At 41.2% G+C, this 17,591-nt stretch overlaps 1 protein-coding gene across 1 annotated transcript; it reads right to left on the bottom strand.

Annotated features, from left to right (window-relative positions):
* Positions 1 to 9: 9 nt before the first annotated feature.
* Positions 10 to 14,786, bottom strand: cers4a (ceramide synthase 4a). The gene is made up of 10 exons (XM_073476528.1): positions 14,611 to 14,786; positions 10,554 to 10,671; positions 8,033 to 8,151; positions 7,447 to 7,504; positions 7,260 to 7,310; positions 5,272 to 5,364; positions 4,599 to 4,727; positions 3,392 to 3,498; positions 2,363 to 2,519; positions 10 to 2,280 (listed from the first exon to the last, which is right to left on the bottom strand). The coding sequence occupies exons 1-10, from the start codon at positions 14,784 to 14,786 to the stop codon at positions 2,080 to 2,082; spliced, it is 1,209 nt and encodes a 402-aa protein (XP_073332629.1). The 3' UTR covers positions 10 to 2,079.
* Between the last annotated feature and the right edge of the window lie 2,805 nt (positions 14,787 to 17,591).

A 17,591-nucleotide genomic window follows, 5' to 3' on the forward strand; every position in this document is an offset into this window, starting at 1 on the left:
AAACTCAAGAAAAGTCAAGTCTCTGTTTGAAATGAGACACCAGTGGTAATTTATTCAATATAAGTCTTTTATTAAAACCTTTCAACTGGGCACACAAATCCACAAAACTTTCATGTTTTTCCATCTGTTTTTAATTTAAAAAAGAAGCAGTATTCTAGTGGGGGTCGTGGGAGTGTTATTCAGTGGATCAGCCCTTTTAGTGGTCTATAACTTGAATCCCACTGTGTGCTGTGGGCCCCAGTGCTATTTCCTGTTCAGAGTCAGACACAATCCTGCTTCTACTCCTATCACACTTGTTCTTATATAAAATCTTGTGTATGTATACACAGGAACCACTCATCTTAAAAGGTGCAATATGTGAGAATTGTCCACCTGCTGAATTCATACTCTTAACAGATACTGGCAGCATATCACCGGAGTAACTGCTAAGTGCTGTTAGCTGTAACTTGTTTATACATCCATGACTGCAGCTGCGGTTAGCTTGTAAGCTCAGTTAGCCGTGCATCTAGGTGGACTACCAGGGGAGTGATGGTGTTTACCACGCTAGCACAGGAGCTTTGGACAGCTGGGAGAAAGGGGTTTTCAGGCCTGGGGCTAGCTGGTTAGCATGCTAACTTCAGTAGATATGTCTGCAACACAATACATAGAATTTTTTTTTTTTTTACATTTTGCACCTTTAAAGAGTTACTAAACTGTGAAAATGTAGGTAATGACTAAGTTTACTGTAGTTTTTCACTGTGTTTAAATACATACAATCGAGTCATATCAAAATATTTCATCAACTTTTAAATCTTAACATTTCAGTAAGACTTTAGTTCATCTGGGCCGAAAAGCATTTGACCTTTTCAGACAACTCCACTATGTAAAGTACCTCATATTTCACTAATGCCCATCTGTGTGCATACTTCTCATGGCTTGCCTCCACACTACCAGAACATCAGAACCAGACACAGTAAGACCTGGCCTCAGTAATCCTACTCACACACAGCTTAATATTGAGTGCTCGTCACAGAATAATGTAAAAAAAGAAACAGCAGCCAAGGCACAAAACTAAAGTTCAGTAGAGCAAACCTTAAACAAAACCTCGTTGAGAAATCATGCTGCCGGTCACAATGATATTCAGAGTAGAAACACACACACACGCACACACACACACACACACACGGTTTAGGTCCGTAGTTCTAGGAGCAGTACATTTCTTTGTAAAGGCATCATTCTATCAGACGTGGGGTGTTTGGATTCTCTACATGGACATGACATGTTCTTCTTTGTGCACCAGGGGGCGCCATATCTTTTCTAAAGAGCGAACTCAAACATAACGGACAAAATCAAACCCTATCGCAGAAAAAATATAACTTTATCATCCATAAGGGACCTCTGCAATGGCCTTTCATATTCTGCCACAGATTAAAACAACATAAAAATGACCTGTTGAGTTCATTAAAAGTAGATATATAAAGTGGTTTATCAACATATTTTACTCTATTCAATGTTTTTTATAGACTATGTACAGTGAACCATACCGTGGATACAAAGCTGTGGGAGTGAATTACTTTTAAATTCTAGCTTTAGATTGCTCTGTTTCAATCCTATTAAACCACAGTTTGATTTTGTATAAAATAACATTTAGTTTATCTTGTTGACCAAAGAAAGGATAAATGCATTATAGCATAGTCCAGGTATGTAATCCTTATGTATTTACAAGCAATGTATTATAGTACAATGAAAAGTATTAATACAAAATCTGTAAAACAACACATGTGATTTGTTCCTCAGCCTCCTTGTTGTGCCTCCTTGTTATACATTTACAGTATGCAGGTATGGGTGACAGTATCAATGACATTTCTTCCTAATCTCATACTGAGTGTGCATATTTACAATAATCTGTGCTTCTTCGCCCTTTTTCATCAAGATAAACAGGATGCAGACTTACCCTGATCTTAAATCATCAATGGACCATGTTGGATGTACACAAGCCATATACATTAAACGTCAGAAATTAGTTAATTTCCAACAGGCGTGATGGGAAGTAATTTTTTTTCCAGTGCGGTTTAGTAGATGTGGAAGGAGGCCGCTCAACTATCTGGCTTTGGGCAGTCTGCTGTTTATATTCCTTTGGTTGGTCAGGTTGTTAAGGACACAGTTGTTAGCCAGCGAGGCCAGTTTGGAGTTGATTGCACCCTTTCTTTGCTCCCAGCTGCACTCGTCCCCTTCTTCCTCAGGCTCCTCCTCTTCATCTTCCACCTCACTCTCCACGTCGCTGCGTTCATCACGCTCCACCTGTGAAGAAGAAAACAAAGTTTTTACAAGTTCTTGGTGCAGACGTGACTCTCGTTCCATTTTTCATTTACACTCTTCTCACCTTGCCCATGAACACAAACTTGTAGACCATGCGCAGGATGAGGTAAGCCCAGAAGATGTGCAGAGCTTGCAGCACCAGCAGCAGCGTATTGAAGAAGACATAACCCCAGAAGGGCTTGAAGAATTCTCGAGACACCAGCAGGGTTGAATAGAGCACTCTGTGGAAGCAAACACAGTGAGACCGAGTCAGTTTTTGTATCGTTCCAGCACCAAATCTTCGTCTTCTGGCAGAATCAAGGGACTATAAACCCGCTGTGATGTCAGGTTGGTGGGGGAAAGAGAGAAATCTTAGTACACACAACATTCAAAAAGTGGACTTGTATGATGCAAAATTGAAGTTTGAGTGGAAGCTGACTAGGACACAGACCTGCAAACCAAATATCCGCTGCATAATATCGCCAAAGTTTGAGGCTTTGTGTAATGGACCATATCCACACGGCAGCCACTTTCCTCTGGCATCACGCTCAAGTTGTGAAAACCGAAAAGATGATGGATAGTGAAACTCTGGAGGGACATCAGACCCTTTATCAAAGGTTAACAACATATTTGATAACCCATTAGCTAACGTTAGCATGCAACCACTACCTAGCTAACATTACCGTTTGATAACATACCGTGTTTCACTTCCAGTCATAAATATGAGTGTCCAAGACATGCACGGATATTTAAGAATGAACGTAGACCTTTCTTATATCATATAACACTATGAAACTGTGACATGGTTGAATGCTAACGTTAGCTGTTGTCTAGTTGAAGCTAATGGGTTATCAAATATCTTGTTTTACGTTTGAAAAAATGACCCCAAGTCCCAACAGATTTTCACTCTCCATAGTCTTTTCAGTTGCTGATGAATCAAGAAGCGGTCACATGATAGCAATTTGCAACACTAAGCTTCCCACCCTGACCATGATGTCAGAGGAAAATGGCTGCTGTGTGAATATGATCTAAGTCATTGGTTTGTTTCTGGGAAATGTCAACATCTGGCAATAAAATGTCAATTCCAAACTGGGAGAAAAACATGACGTGTTACCTGCCAGGAAACACCACCAGCCTCGTCACCAGGAAGATCAGAGCGAAGACGACAAACAGCGAGTCACACGTCTTATACCAGCCAGCGTAGTGAAGCATCTTGGCAGACTTTCAGAAGAAAAAGTACCTGTTAGTTATTAATAATCATAAAAAATAGTGACCAAACACCTATACAGCTTGTATCTATGACTCATCTCTACATACAATCCTCAGCTTTATACTGATACAGTCTTTAGATTTATAGTGAATGGCCAAAAAGAGGCATAGTGCTTCCAACTGACTGCAGGAAAGTCTCCCTAACTCTCACCACCCTACCCTCACATTATGCTGCACATTCACTTAATTCGTCCAATTTTTAATTAAAGAAACCCCTTCAATTTTCAATACTTCAAATGCTGTCTCCAGTCATGATTTAAGTAGAAATCCTCGAAACAGTGTTGAAAATTAAAAGGAAATGAAAAACTTCTGTTCCAAAATGGATCTCTATCATCTAAATGACCTGTTCAGGCAATAAAGTTCAGCATAGACTTTCACGGGCAAAAAGCCAATTAGAGTTACAACAATTAATTGAACTGTAAAATTAATCTGCAACTATTTTGATAATTGATTAATCGGAATATTTTTTTAAGAAAAAAAGTCATGATTCTCTGATTCTAGCTTCTTAAACGTGAATATTTTCTGGTTTCATTGTCCCTTAAAGTGCCAGACGACACCCAGTCAAGCCTGAGTTCACGTGACTCGCTCTACATATTGCCTCATCTCTGAGCCAGAACAGCCAGTCTTGATTTTCAGATGTTATCGGTGAAATGTGACACACGGGAAAATCAACCTCATAAAACCGAGGACAATGGGCCCATTGTCTCGCTGAAGAACTTGCTGGTTATCATTTTACAGCCACAAAGGGTATTTTTTTATTTGTACCATTACCCATAATACTTCTCTGTGGACAGCTCAGTTCATGCCAGATGCAGGGTCACAATGTGTTCAAAACAGGAAAACTTCCGCAGAGACAAATAAACAATGGCTGTACTCAAGTCAAGTTCCCTGTGACCTTTGTGCAATATTTTTGGCATTTCAACGCACCTAATTCAACTTTCGATGCATTTGATTGACACATTTTGCATTTCCTCCTTCCCTTTTCTCTAACTACAAGTATATCTTCAGATCTGTGAGATTTTCCTCTTCATTGTGAAAGCCGGCTGGTTTACCTCCAGAAGGACGTCGGAGGAGTCGTGCAGCAGCATCACCAGGGTGCCAACCCTCACAAAGTTGGCACAGTAGGAGAAACCGATTAGGAATATGGTTGCGATGTGATGAATCACCTGCTCCTTGAAATCCTGGAACACACACGCAGACCACACAGTATGAAGAAGCAAAACCGAGACTTCAGCAGCTCTCCGTCTGTGGTCTGGTTCATCACTTGTATTAAAGTAGTGGGACGGCAGATTTACATGATGTCTTGAGTGATTTGTTGTTGAAGCTTAAATGTCTTTGATCAGCAGCTTGGAGCTTCTGGTAAATCACACAAAACCACCTAAGCGGACATAATTTAGGAAATTGCCTAAGAAAGCTGCAGCAATCGTCTCAAATACTTTCCTTAAAAGACATGAACAGGAAAAATAGATGAACTACAGTGATTATTTTCTGTAATTCTGGAGTCAATCAATTTCCTTCTACTTTGTTTATTTAAGTCAAAATGACGGTAGCCTATGTGCTTCTCTCTAACTAAATATTTTACATCCTGCAACACTCCATTTCAAATAGAGAGCAAAAGTACACAAAGTTATGATGTAATAGCAGATAATCCAGAGCATAATCCGTATTAATTTTAATCTAGTGAGAGAAAAACAACATTTGGATCAGACTGACGCTCACACTCACTTTTCGCTTGACGTCCACGGAGACACACAGAAGCAGCGACACATAGAAGCCCATTTCTAAGATGTAATACCAGTGATGAGCCTCGGCCACCGGCTACAGAATGAGAGGAAGAGAGAAACACTGAGTCAGTTTTTTCATCCAGTTGTCTGTGGCTGCAACAGAAACATTTCCATCATCCTGTATCTGTGTAGCCTCGGGAAAACATAGTGTACATGCATGCTAATGCTAAAAGAGAAGAAGGAACTGATATTGCACAGTGACTTTGTTTCCTCCTGCATCCAGTGATTTGTGGTGTTTGGGGGGTAATGGGACCCCCAAAAGTGCCTTTTGTCTTAAAGGAGACATATTATGCTCATTTTCAAGGTCATAATCTTATTTTGGGTTACTACTAGAGGAGGTTTACATGCTTTAATGCTCAAAAATCCCCCCACTGTCTGAAACGCTCTGTTTTAGCTCATGTCTCTTTAAGGCCCTCCCTCCCGAATAGCCAGCCTCCTCTGATTGGTCAGCTCGCACACGCCTGAGCCAGCACCGCTAACAACAACGGAGCAACTGTACTAAATCAGTTCTTCTGTGACAAACTAGCCGTAAGGTGTCAATTACGCAAATGTGTGACATGGTGACGTCGTGTGATGTCACAAATTTACGCAATTAAAGGCGAGACTACTGACGAGGCGCTTCGGGAGCAGTGTTTTCTGTGGGAGAGAGGAGCTTTTGTTCATGCGGACCTTGATCTTTTTAACTTTCAAGATCTTTTAAAAGCAAAACAAACTCTATAAAACATTGAAGGAAAAGAAAGAAACGAAAAAAGCACAAAATGTCTCCTTTCAAACTACACAGGATTCCACCCGACTGAGCATTTACAACTTCACTCTGGTTCTGTGTGTGAGAAAGTTGCAGTTCAGTGTGTCTAAAGAGGAAGTGTATTTGATCAAAGAAAGTGGTAGTGTACTATCTCAACACCTCTCACAGAACACACAGCATTCAAAGTGTGCAGCGCTGCAGCGGCAGGAAGACACACACCCTCTCTCTCTATCAGAGGCCACAAGACCTCATAGAAGGACATAAGGTCAGCGGCAGTGATGTCTGCAGGAGCTGCAATCAGTCAAACAGCAGATACAGAGAGCTTTGCATTTTTTCTAGTGTTTTCTGTTCAGGGACATGACCCCACGAGGAAGGGGCTGTCCCCCCCGGAGGAATGCCGACCTGCAGGCACAACTAACTGTTATCGACGCAGCAGTGATATTCACTTTTCAAACTCAGGCTGAAAAAAAAACCTGGAAACACCAAAGCATTCAGGCCGACTGTCAAAAAGGAAGCGAAGGAATGCAGATGAAAGTTGGTGGGTGGGTGGAGTGTACGGACCAAAATGTGTCAGAAAGTGTTCTGTGGAGAAATCTTTGAACACAGACTAAAGCCTTTGTTTTGTTGGGTCCCTCCCAGCCATTGTTTTTCCTTCTGTGCAAGTGTGCAAGTGTACGTCCTAGTTGCGTGAGAGACAAGGTTGAATTTTGTTGTATTAAAGCTGAGAATCTATTGTTCTCACAACTAATAAATCTGTCATTTACTTTTCGAGTGTATAAATGGCCGGAAAAAAGTGAAAAATGGCCACTGCAAGTTCAAAGTGATACTTTCAAATGTCTTTTGTCCCACTGACAGTTAAAAGCCAAAGAAATTCAGTTTAAAATGACATAAAATGAAAAACAAAGAACAAAGAAAATGAGCAAAACCTCACATTTGAGAAGCTTGAAAAAAAGCTTGATAAATCAAAACTGTTGATTAATTTTCAGTTGGAAAAAATAGTCAATTAGTCTACTAATTGTTTCAGTGTAGTGATCTGATGATGATGATGAGCATTTCTGATATGGGAACAAAAACACACAATGGTACCTATTAAATCAGGCTAGACTGTTTCTTGAAATACTGTCGGACAGTTTTTATTAACAACATCAACACTATAACTTAAAATCATGCTATGTTCTGCTCACCTGTTTGGGATAACCCCTCCAACACTCTCTGTGATCCCAGAACCACGGAGCCTGGAAGATCAAACAACCACCAAACCACACAAAATCATGATACTCAAAATCATCATTTCTTTTTTTAAACACGTTATATTTGTATTAAAGCAGTGCTCCTTTTTTCAAAAGAAAAGAAAGTGACTAACAGACTTACGTTAATTAAAGAGCCGAGCCCTGCAGTGAACGCTACGAGGTAGAAGACAAAACGCCAGCTGCACAGATAAAAATAAACACCATCGTTTGTTAGAGGCTAATTCAAACTAGTGAATTAGTTTTCATCAGGAACAAATTGGAGAAATGTCACAGAGGCATATTGGACAGCAGCACATGAATACATTTCAATGTGCTAAATTATTCTGGTGTCTGTCCCTTTTAGAAAGAAAATCTAGGTCTTAATAAAAACAAACATGGCTCAGACTTTTTAAATAAGGCATTTTATACCAGAAAATGAGACTTTGGATATTATTTGCTAAGGAGACCTGCATAAAAATGTGGCTTCTCAAGATCCATTGTATAAAATAAAACAAGAAATGCACGTCGAACTAAGCATCAACTAAGCATCAACCACGCAACATCATGTAACACGACATCAGTCAACTCGCTGCTGATCAGCTGACAGTTTGAAACATCCATTTATCATTTCAAACGACTAAAATGTGAAAATCTACACCGTCTCACTTCGAGTGTTGAGGCGCTGTTGACGGACAGACACAGCAGTGTTCGAGAAAATGAAAACTCACGAGGCCTCGCAGAACTTTTTGGTGTTGCTGGGTCGGTCCTGGTTCCTTCGGTGTCTGAACCAGGTCTGGATCTTTCTCTGGGAGAGTCCGCACTGCTTCGACAAGCTCACCACCTCACTCTGAATACAAAAAACACAGACAGGTGATCACATATACAGTTGTCTCGCTTGAGACAATGAACATGTTTTATTCCCCGAGATAAAATATTTCACATGTGAAAGAACCAGAGCTCCGTGCTGATCTCCCAAACAGCTGTGTAACTATTTCATTACAAGAATTTTTGTTGATTATTTGCTCTTTCTTAAAAGGATCATAATGAGCCTCTGCACCCACTTAAGACAGAGTGAGCGCTAACACTTTTAGCTTAGCGGCTACAGTGAAGATTTTTGAAGTGTGTAAATGTGTGTAACATCTTTACACATCCATTTGGGATCTCAGGGCTTCCAGAGACTTGGATTACGTCGGACAAGCTATATAGAGCTATTTCTGTTTTATCTTCTGCTGCTGTTAGTCCAGGCCTCATTGGAACAAGTCAGTACACACAGGTAAGATGAAAGTACATGCACATGAACATACAGATACACAACATAGAATAGTTCCCACGGAGCAGTGCGTTTTCATTTAATGTGCCAGGTCATGTCATGACATATCAGACAGGTGCAGAGCACAACGCGTCTGCACAGGAACATCTGTGTTGCAATGCCAAACGAAACCACAAGCAGGGTGAAGAATCTCCATGTGAACCTGCACGTCTCTGATAACTCGCCTACACCTGTACACCTGAGTACAACATACTCTGTGCACACTTGTAATCGCACAGTAGCTACATTGTTGTTAAGCTATTTTTGATGCACAGGTTCTGATTAGTTCCACAGAAGGAAATGTTGATAATATGAGGTGATAATGATAACTGACTAGGACAGACAGCATGAGGAAGGTGGAGCTGTTTAAAGAAGGAAACATTTTCTCACATTTCTTTTTCTCACACCTAAAACAACACATTTAAATTTCCTGTATCGTGACTAAGCATTGTAGCTTTGTAACACATCAACCACTAAGATTCAGCATGACTCATGAATTAGGTGAAGTCTGGAGACTTCCTTCTTTTCATCAGTTCCTTGTTCTGAGACAAATCAAATAAAACTGGCAAACAATCACACTCTTCAGCCAAGATGCAACTGCACTCACAACACACTAACTGAGACTGTGTAGGTTCTACTACACATCCATCTTTTAACTTTCTGCATTTCGGTTTGCATATGTATGCAAGCCTCGACGAGCTTGCATTACCCAGTCACGCATTTTCCTTCATTGCACCTGACTATTACAGACACACTAGGCATTATGAGAGGGAGGCTCATGGTGAGAACTCCCATGAAGCTTTGCATCTGCTCTGCGGCGTTATCTCTGTGGAGACATGCACTAGCTTGACACGAAAAACCACTTTCAGACACAGTTCTATCTCCTCCCACTGTAACCAGGGGTGTAGGTTTGGTATCAGAAGAGTGGGGGACATAGTGACACCAAGGATCAAGAAAAGTACGTTTATATTAATCAAGCAAATTGTACATTATCATAAAACTGGTTATTCTGATTTTAATAATGATGGAAATGTTGTGTGAACTGATGTAATATTGGTGCTAAAACTACTTAAAATCACATGTTTAATAGTTTGATGGAGGTCCTGTATGATAGGCTTTACTAACAGTAACTTTCTCCTCTCTTTTTATGATTGCTCTGCATTATACATTATTCCAGTCACCTTTAAATTTCTGATCTCATATATATACATATATATATTTTTTTACCTCTTTAATGTTGCCAGATTTTGTTTTTGCCCATGTCTGTTTTTTGATCGGTTGGTTTGTCAGCAGGGTTAAACAAAAACTACTGAACATATTTCCATGAAACTTGGATGGAGAATGGGTCTCGGCCCAGAATGGATCCCATTATCTTTTGGTGAGAATCCGGACAAAAGGATGAATCCAGGATTTCGTTAACATTGCAAGATAGGGCGTTTTTCAACATTTTTGTTGATTTCTCAGGGAATGATAAATGGATCTTGATGGAAAGAATCAGGCGTATTTAGCTGGCTGGTATCTATGAGTGAGTACAATTTGATGCGAATCCAAATGAATATCCAGATCAAGCAGATTTAGTATGTTTTATTCGATATTGGATTAAAGGGGACTGTCGGGCCTTGGCAGAGGTATGCTTAGCATCTGTCCAGGGACTACAGATGAATATAGTCTGCAGATCCTCCTCTCATGCCACGCACAGCCCCAACAAGATAAGGGCTGCCTGTATGTAGCCTGTGAAGTGAAACTCAGGGCACAAAAAGTCCACAGAGCGCTTCCTGCAGCTCGTAAAGCTTTTTGCCGTGAGTGCAGAGCAATAACTGAAAGCTATCCAGATGAAAGCTATCCAGTTCAGAGATTTTAGTGAGTAAACCAAGATGTAAAAATAGTGGGAACTTAAATAGAATAAAAAAAATAAAAAAGAGCAGAACATGAATACTAACTTGCGATGGTTGCCGACTGTTCTGTTTGTAGAAGGTCTCCAGCTTTAGGATGGACGCGGCTCGAATCTGAACCTGGTCCTTCACACCTAAATATTTGCTTAATGGGACGGCGATGAGCCTGAAACCAGAGAACGGGAGAGAAAAAAGGTCTTAATAGCACAACAGACTGGATTATAATTCTAGAGGGATTAATATGAGAAGACATCAACAGATGTCCAATGTGATCCTACAACAGTACAGTACAGAGCGACGGCAACAAGATCGCTCATTATGCTGCTCCTGACAGCCTGCAGAGCCGCTCCCATGGGCGTACTGTGACATTTGGCGAGACTGACTTTGTCATTAGCTGATAGGGCATCAAGAGACACTTGATCTGCACATGTGTGTGTCTGTGTCTGTGTGTCACAGAGAGACAAAGAAGAATAACAACAATGTGATAAGCACTGGAGAGATGTTCTGATACATATGCGTGTGTGTGTTTGAGTGTGTGTGTTTGAGTGTGTGTGTGTACACGTGCATAATCACATGTGTGTAACTCTAGATCAGAGATAATCATGCTGAAGTGGGCAGGGGGGGAGAGATCAGAGAGAATGAGAAGGTCAGGACAGCTTTACACTGAGACAAGCATCGTCTCTGGTTACAGGAGTGTCTAACTAACAGACAGACAGACACACACACACACACACCCTTACCTCAGTACAGGAAACAGCTGCGGCCCGGGATGATCAAATGAAGACACACCTTTTCTAACCTTCCAGCTGACTGACAGCTCCTCAGACATAAACAACTTCACTGTCCTCCATTCACACACAGGTGCCTGATGCATTCACCATATGCTACTACTCACTGGCTCGTCCTCTGCTACCAGCACATCTAACGTTGCTATTCTGCTAATAGATACCTGATGAATGCTACTAATCATACGTGTCAAGCAAGCTCTTGCAGTCTCTCAACTTTCACCCAGGTAATACGGTAGCTGATAAGGGAATGCACACAAACACAAGCTCTTATCTTGTCATACATCTCACGTCTTTGCAGGTCAACCTCAATACTCATCCTGCTACCAGCAAAACCAGTTACAGTCTAAGTGCGCAGGCAAGATGAGAAATTGGCCCATACAGCAGCCTTATTGTTCAGCATCAATTTACAGTCGCATACTTCTAGTCTGAGCCTAATTCTGCATTAAAATGTATAAAAACAACTAGACCTTTGTTCTATTTTTCATTGAGTTGTGTACTTAATTTTATCCCAAATGATTCCAACAAACCCAGAGAAATCCAAATGTATACTCAAGGTAATGGTGTGTTTCACAAGGATTGCGGTTGCTAGGGAAATCTGTGAATATGACAAAACTTAACATGAATAAAACTTTAAAACATCACCTCGCCAGACCTTCTGGAGGAATAAACACCAAGAGTCACACCGGATCCTGATGTTTACTAACAGGAGGAGAGCTCAAAGATTACGTTTTAATTTTCGGGATTTAAAAATGGATTTTTCTTCACTCCTGTTTATCAACCTGACTGCAGCTGTGATCCAAGGAGGTGACCTCCATTGTCAGATGTAGAGGGGAAATGTATTCACTACACAACACTTTACAGCATTACAGAGAGGAGAGACAGAAAAGAAGACAGAGAACTGGATTCCCTGGTGAGTGCTAAGTTCAGTGAGAGCTGACCTGAATACAAACACACAGACACACACAGCCCTGTGCTTACCATTACTTGCTAGCTTACAGTTTATGCACAGTAAAGGAATCTGGCTGTTTGTGGCGAATGAACACTTGCACATGTAATGCGAGTAAACACAAGTGATCCCGCGAACATGAACACACCGTGAAACAACCATCATTGCTGATGAAAATCTATCTAATGTGCAGTGGCGATCCTAGCTTGCATGACAACCTGGGCGAACCTCACCTTCAGTGTGCCCCTTCAGGTCGTTTTTACACAGAATTAATTAAACCTCCTTGAGCGGGACAGTGAACCTTTACATTCTCATTCATGTTAAGTAGCCCTGGATATGAGCATCTTAATGGAAGTATTGACTATATTGTAAGTTTTAATGGAAGTATTGACTGTAATGTAAGTTTTAATGGAAGTATTCACTGTAATGTAAGTGAGTTGTTTTGCACGACCAACAGTCTAAAACCAAGTCAATTTGATTTACTATTATGTAAGCAGCACATTCTACATTTAGGAACCTGGAAGTATCATTTTTTTTTTGCATTTCTGCTTGGAAAATTAATTGAAATTAATTTTCCGATACTGATTAATTGCTCCCTGATGTAAATGCAGCCTTAAATGCAGGTACGTGCTTGTAGAGTTGGCTACAATCCACCTGCTGTTGCTCAAACACATTTTTTCCAGGTATGCCCGTTGTCATTATCTCATACTGAAGAAAAGATTCTCTCTCATCATGACAACAGAGATGTTTTGACCCTGTCTCAGAAGTCTCTTGATGCTTCAGCAGGATTCTCATAAAAAGCCCCTCTGGGGATTTACTTTAAAGTTTGTTTTTCCATCTGAGCTCAGAGTGGTTGGTATCGCTCTACAAGAAGTTGCAGCGGATGTTGAATTCTACTGTACTTAGCACCGTGAATCAGTAGGTATTCACTATAGAAAGTTGAATCCACTAAGTGCAGTGTGCTTTTGAAGCTACGTCATCTATAAAGAAAGCACCACCCTCCTTGTTGCTATATCACAGTTAACACCCTCCTTTTCCTCCAACATCTACATCACATTCTATAAGGCTGAGCTCAGCCCCTCTGGGAGCAGAGAGGGCTTTTACACAGTCAGCAGCTAAAAACTGTCTACTCATGATGCTTGCCTCCCTCTGCATGTCTGATCTATACCCTCCATCCACAGGGGGCACTAATGAAGGGTAAAGGAGCCATTATCCTGAGCCACACAGGCAGTTTAGACGGTAGAAAACCAGCCTGTCAGCCAACCAGCATGGCCAGCACAAAGTGAAGAGGAGAGGAAGAGGAAATATTTTACCTGTCGACAGACTCAAAGACTCTATGGACTCGATTAGATCATGAGGGTGGTGTTGGTTGATTTTAATGCTGTCCTTTAATTGTCTGGGCCACTCACTGTGTTTGTACTGTTGTCTTTCATCCACTATAATTTTATAGTGGATGCATTTTTCTTTTTAGTCCAGCATCTGCCTTAAACAGTATCAGGATGTATGTGACTACTATGCATTGTTTAACAGACTCAAATAAGTCACCATCATGTTTCACCGTTTCCTTGACATATTCGCTTCTGGAGGAATAAACACCCGGAGTCACATTGGTTTCTGCTCTGATCCAGAGCTGTTTACTGACGAGGGGAGATCTCTCTCAGAGCAGCGATCTGTAGAGGTGACCTCCACTGTCGAGTGTTTATGTTCTGTAATGCTGACTGCCAACTGTAGCTGGAGGGGAAATGTACTTCACTTCATCTGCGTTACGTTACAGAGAGGAGAAGGGGGAAAAGATAGAGAACCGGAGACCCCCATGAGTTCTGAGTACAGTCAGCGTTGTCCTGAATTCAAACAAACAGACACACACACCCACGATGTGTGCCACTGCTCACTAATTTTAGCTCGAGGCTGGCCGTTAGGGGCGGATAAACACCAATTGTCCCGCTGTCAATCTTGTTTTGCTGGAGCTGAACACAGCATTAAAAAACTAACAGTGCTATCTGTCTTGACCCAGGCACAAATGTTCAAGAGGAGGTAATGTTTTTCAAAGTTTTATTCACCCTAAGTTCAGTCTCATTGCAGATTTCCCTCCCTACCAGCGACCTAATGAAACGCACAGTGACTTTCAGTGAATATTAATGGAAACATTTACGTACATAACACAACAAAATAAATAACAAAGGTCTAGTCGTTTTTAGACATTTTATGCAGAAATATTACATATTATATCTTTAAGATCACAGCTGGAGGTCCACCATAAATATTGAAAACTTACTGCTCCAGTGAGTCAAACACAGCAGATGAGTAAGAAAAGTAAATCCTGCACCTGTGATTTCATGATCCAGCTGTGATGGAGGCTGGTGTGGCTCACCTCTCAAACACATGTCTAAGGGCTATGAAGGCAAAGGCCAGTGGCAAGGTGTAGATAAGATCCCTGGGTAGAGGAAAGCGGCCCTCGTCCTCCTTCATCTCAATGTCCTTCCAGCGGATACCAGGCGGGAGCCAGAACTCCTCCCGCATCAGCCACTCATTTAACAGGGCCTCCATCCTGAGGGGAGGAGAAGAGTGTTTCATGTGAGTGTTTGCTGGGCTCGCATAAAGACCTCACCTCTTGAAACATTAATGCCTTATTCATATTTATGCCAAACAGCAGCTGAGACCCTCAAGACGTTAAAGGACACACGGGGGGAGCAAAGCAGCATTTTGCATGTTCACGCTTGATCTAAATGAACTACTCCAGAGAGCAACTCATGATCACTTTAATTACTGGTTGATCTGCTGGTTATTTTATTGATTAATTTGATTCATTCATTAACTGGTGGTCTGTGAAGTATCAGAAAAAATGCTATGAAGCAACTTTATGTAACTTTTTAAACTTAAAATAACAGCTTGAAAATCCAGTTGATGGTACAGTGTGTTGTAATAGGGTGAATGGTGCCTCTGTCTCAGCCACTCCGCCCCCCATCACTTGTTTCTGCACTATGTAACTTCAGTGAGAGGGTAGGATCACAGTTAAACATGATTACCTCATGATACAAGTTTTCAACACGTAACATTGTTCTGACGCAATGACTTTTGTTTTTAGTTAGCACCTACATTACGTCTGCTATTGTTACAGACCTGGGATTTGTATTTATGACAATGGTGTTGCACTCAACACAGAAAAAAATGGCAATTTCTGCATAATATTGCTTTAAATTTCCCAGAGCCTGAGTTGAGGTCTTCAAATTATTCGTTGTAGTCAACCCAAAGACATTCAGTAGAGCTGCAGACCATTGAATTAATTGCCAACAACTTTGATAATTAATTGAGTCAAAATCATGTAGTAACAGCTTCTTAAATGTGAATATTTTCTGGTTTCTTTACTCCAATTTGACTGAACTTACAAGACAAAACAAGACATTTGAGGACGTCATTTTGAGCTTTGGGGATCACCGATTTTTAACCATTTCCTGACATTTTTAAGACAAAAAAAGAGAAAATAATCAAAAAACTACCCGACAATGAAGATAAACATTAGTCGCAGTCCTGATACTCGGTTTATGACCATATGTGACTTTAAAAAAAGGAGCAAATCATTGCATCTGAGAAGCTGAAACAGAGTTTGTCACATGTGCTTGAAACAACAAATCGATCATTAAAAAGCTGCCCCTCAATCCAGTAAAGGTTTGAGCTCTATGCCACACATATCTATCGGTTTGACCAGGAAACAACAAGAAGTTGACATGAAGACACGACAGTTAAATACCACATAATACAGAATGACAGCCAACACAAGCAGCCTTGAAGGACCTGGATCCAGACATGAGTCTGTGCATGCACCCCCCACAAAACCTGAACCACGCAGCCTCGATTCTACAAACGCACACACACGCACGCACGCACGCGCACGCACACACCCACAAACGCATTTATAAACACACACACGCACGGAAAGAGACAGACACAGACACATTAACACACAGGACTCCACCGCCTCACAGCTGATCGATCTGAGTTTAAAAGCTGCTTCCTGCAGCGTCACATTGATCGTCACATTGATCACAGCGGTGCAGCGTGATAGCGTCTGTTACAGCCTCCGTGCAGCCTGCTGCCGAGACTGAACACAACAGACAGCAACAACCACAACAACACACCTTCCCCTACAGACACAACAACATCAGGCTATCGCTAAAACACGCAGCGTGTTATTAAAAACAATCCTGTGAAGTGCGGCTGCCACAGGAGGGACGGGCAGCACCCCTCTCACATCCTCCATGTCCCCGAGCAGCCCCTCCGACAGACAGCCTACCTTTAATCTCACATGACTCTGTGTCAAATTCAGCAAACAGACGAAAGAAAGCCTCGCTGCTGTTTCCATAACAGAGTATTAAATGCGACATCGCCGTTACCTGCCCGCGCTCCCGAGGATGAGAAGCGTCCAGCGGCGAATGGATGAGAGAGGAGGAGCGAGTTTGACGCAACCTGCTCCTGCTGAGGGCGGAGAGAGGCACCACCGCCACCATCATCATCACCATCATCATCACCACCACCGCCGCCGCCACCACCATCATCACCATCATCATCACCACCACCGCCGCCACCATCATCACCATCATCATCGTCTCATAGGTTTCCTGTCACCCTGCATGCGATAAGTCAGGAAACTGAGAGAATCATCATGATAGCTGCCATTTAGAGCAAAACCAAAAGCAAAACAACAATAAAAACAAACTGTTTGGCTGACTTCACTTCCATTTGTTTCAGCACAAATGATGGATGTTCATAAACAAGTGTGAACACTTTATCTGCATTTATCAAAAGAATATTGAAACAACCTTTCCTCTGCCTTGTGATTTTTCAGCCTCTTTCAAGGAAACATGTTTCCTACAGGAGCTAATATAGAGATGTTTTCTTAAAAAAAAAATAAAAAAATCTCACTTTATGCATGTTTGGCTGTAATTGCACTGTGGACATTTCTGGAGAGAGTCTCTGAAATATGTCCTAATTTCCTCTTGTTCTACTTCCTGAGTCGAGCAGAGGGAAGTGAACAATTAAAAATGTCACGTTGAAATGTTACTTTGGTAAAAGTAAAAGTCACTCATACGATGAATAAAATCAGATCAAATCAATTTTATTTATATAGCCTGATAATCACAGTTACATGAGATTTCCTCAATGATTTCTTTGTGAAATACCAATTTATTGATCTATCTGTCTGCTCTTAGTGTTGTAAAAAGTAGAAAACATTTGATTTTGGGTTGAAGACGAGGGATTTTTCAGCCTCTTTGAAGAAAACGTAGTTCGCAGGGTTCACTGAGTCACTAATCTGTGTCTAATCTGCTGAAACTACAAGAGCTCATATATAATATT

Source organism: Pagrus major, chromosome 11, assembly GCF_040436345.1.
Source record: "Pagrus major chromosome 11, Pma_NU_1.0".
Classification (NCBI taxonomy): domain Eukaryota; kingdom Metazoa; phylum Chordata; class Actinopteri; order Spariformes; family Sparidae; genus Pagrus; species Pagrus major.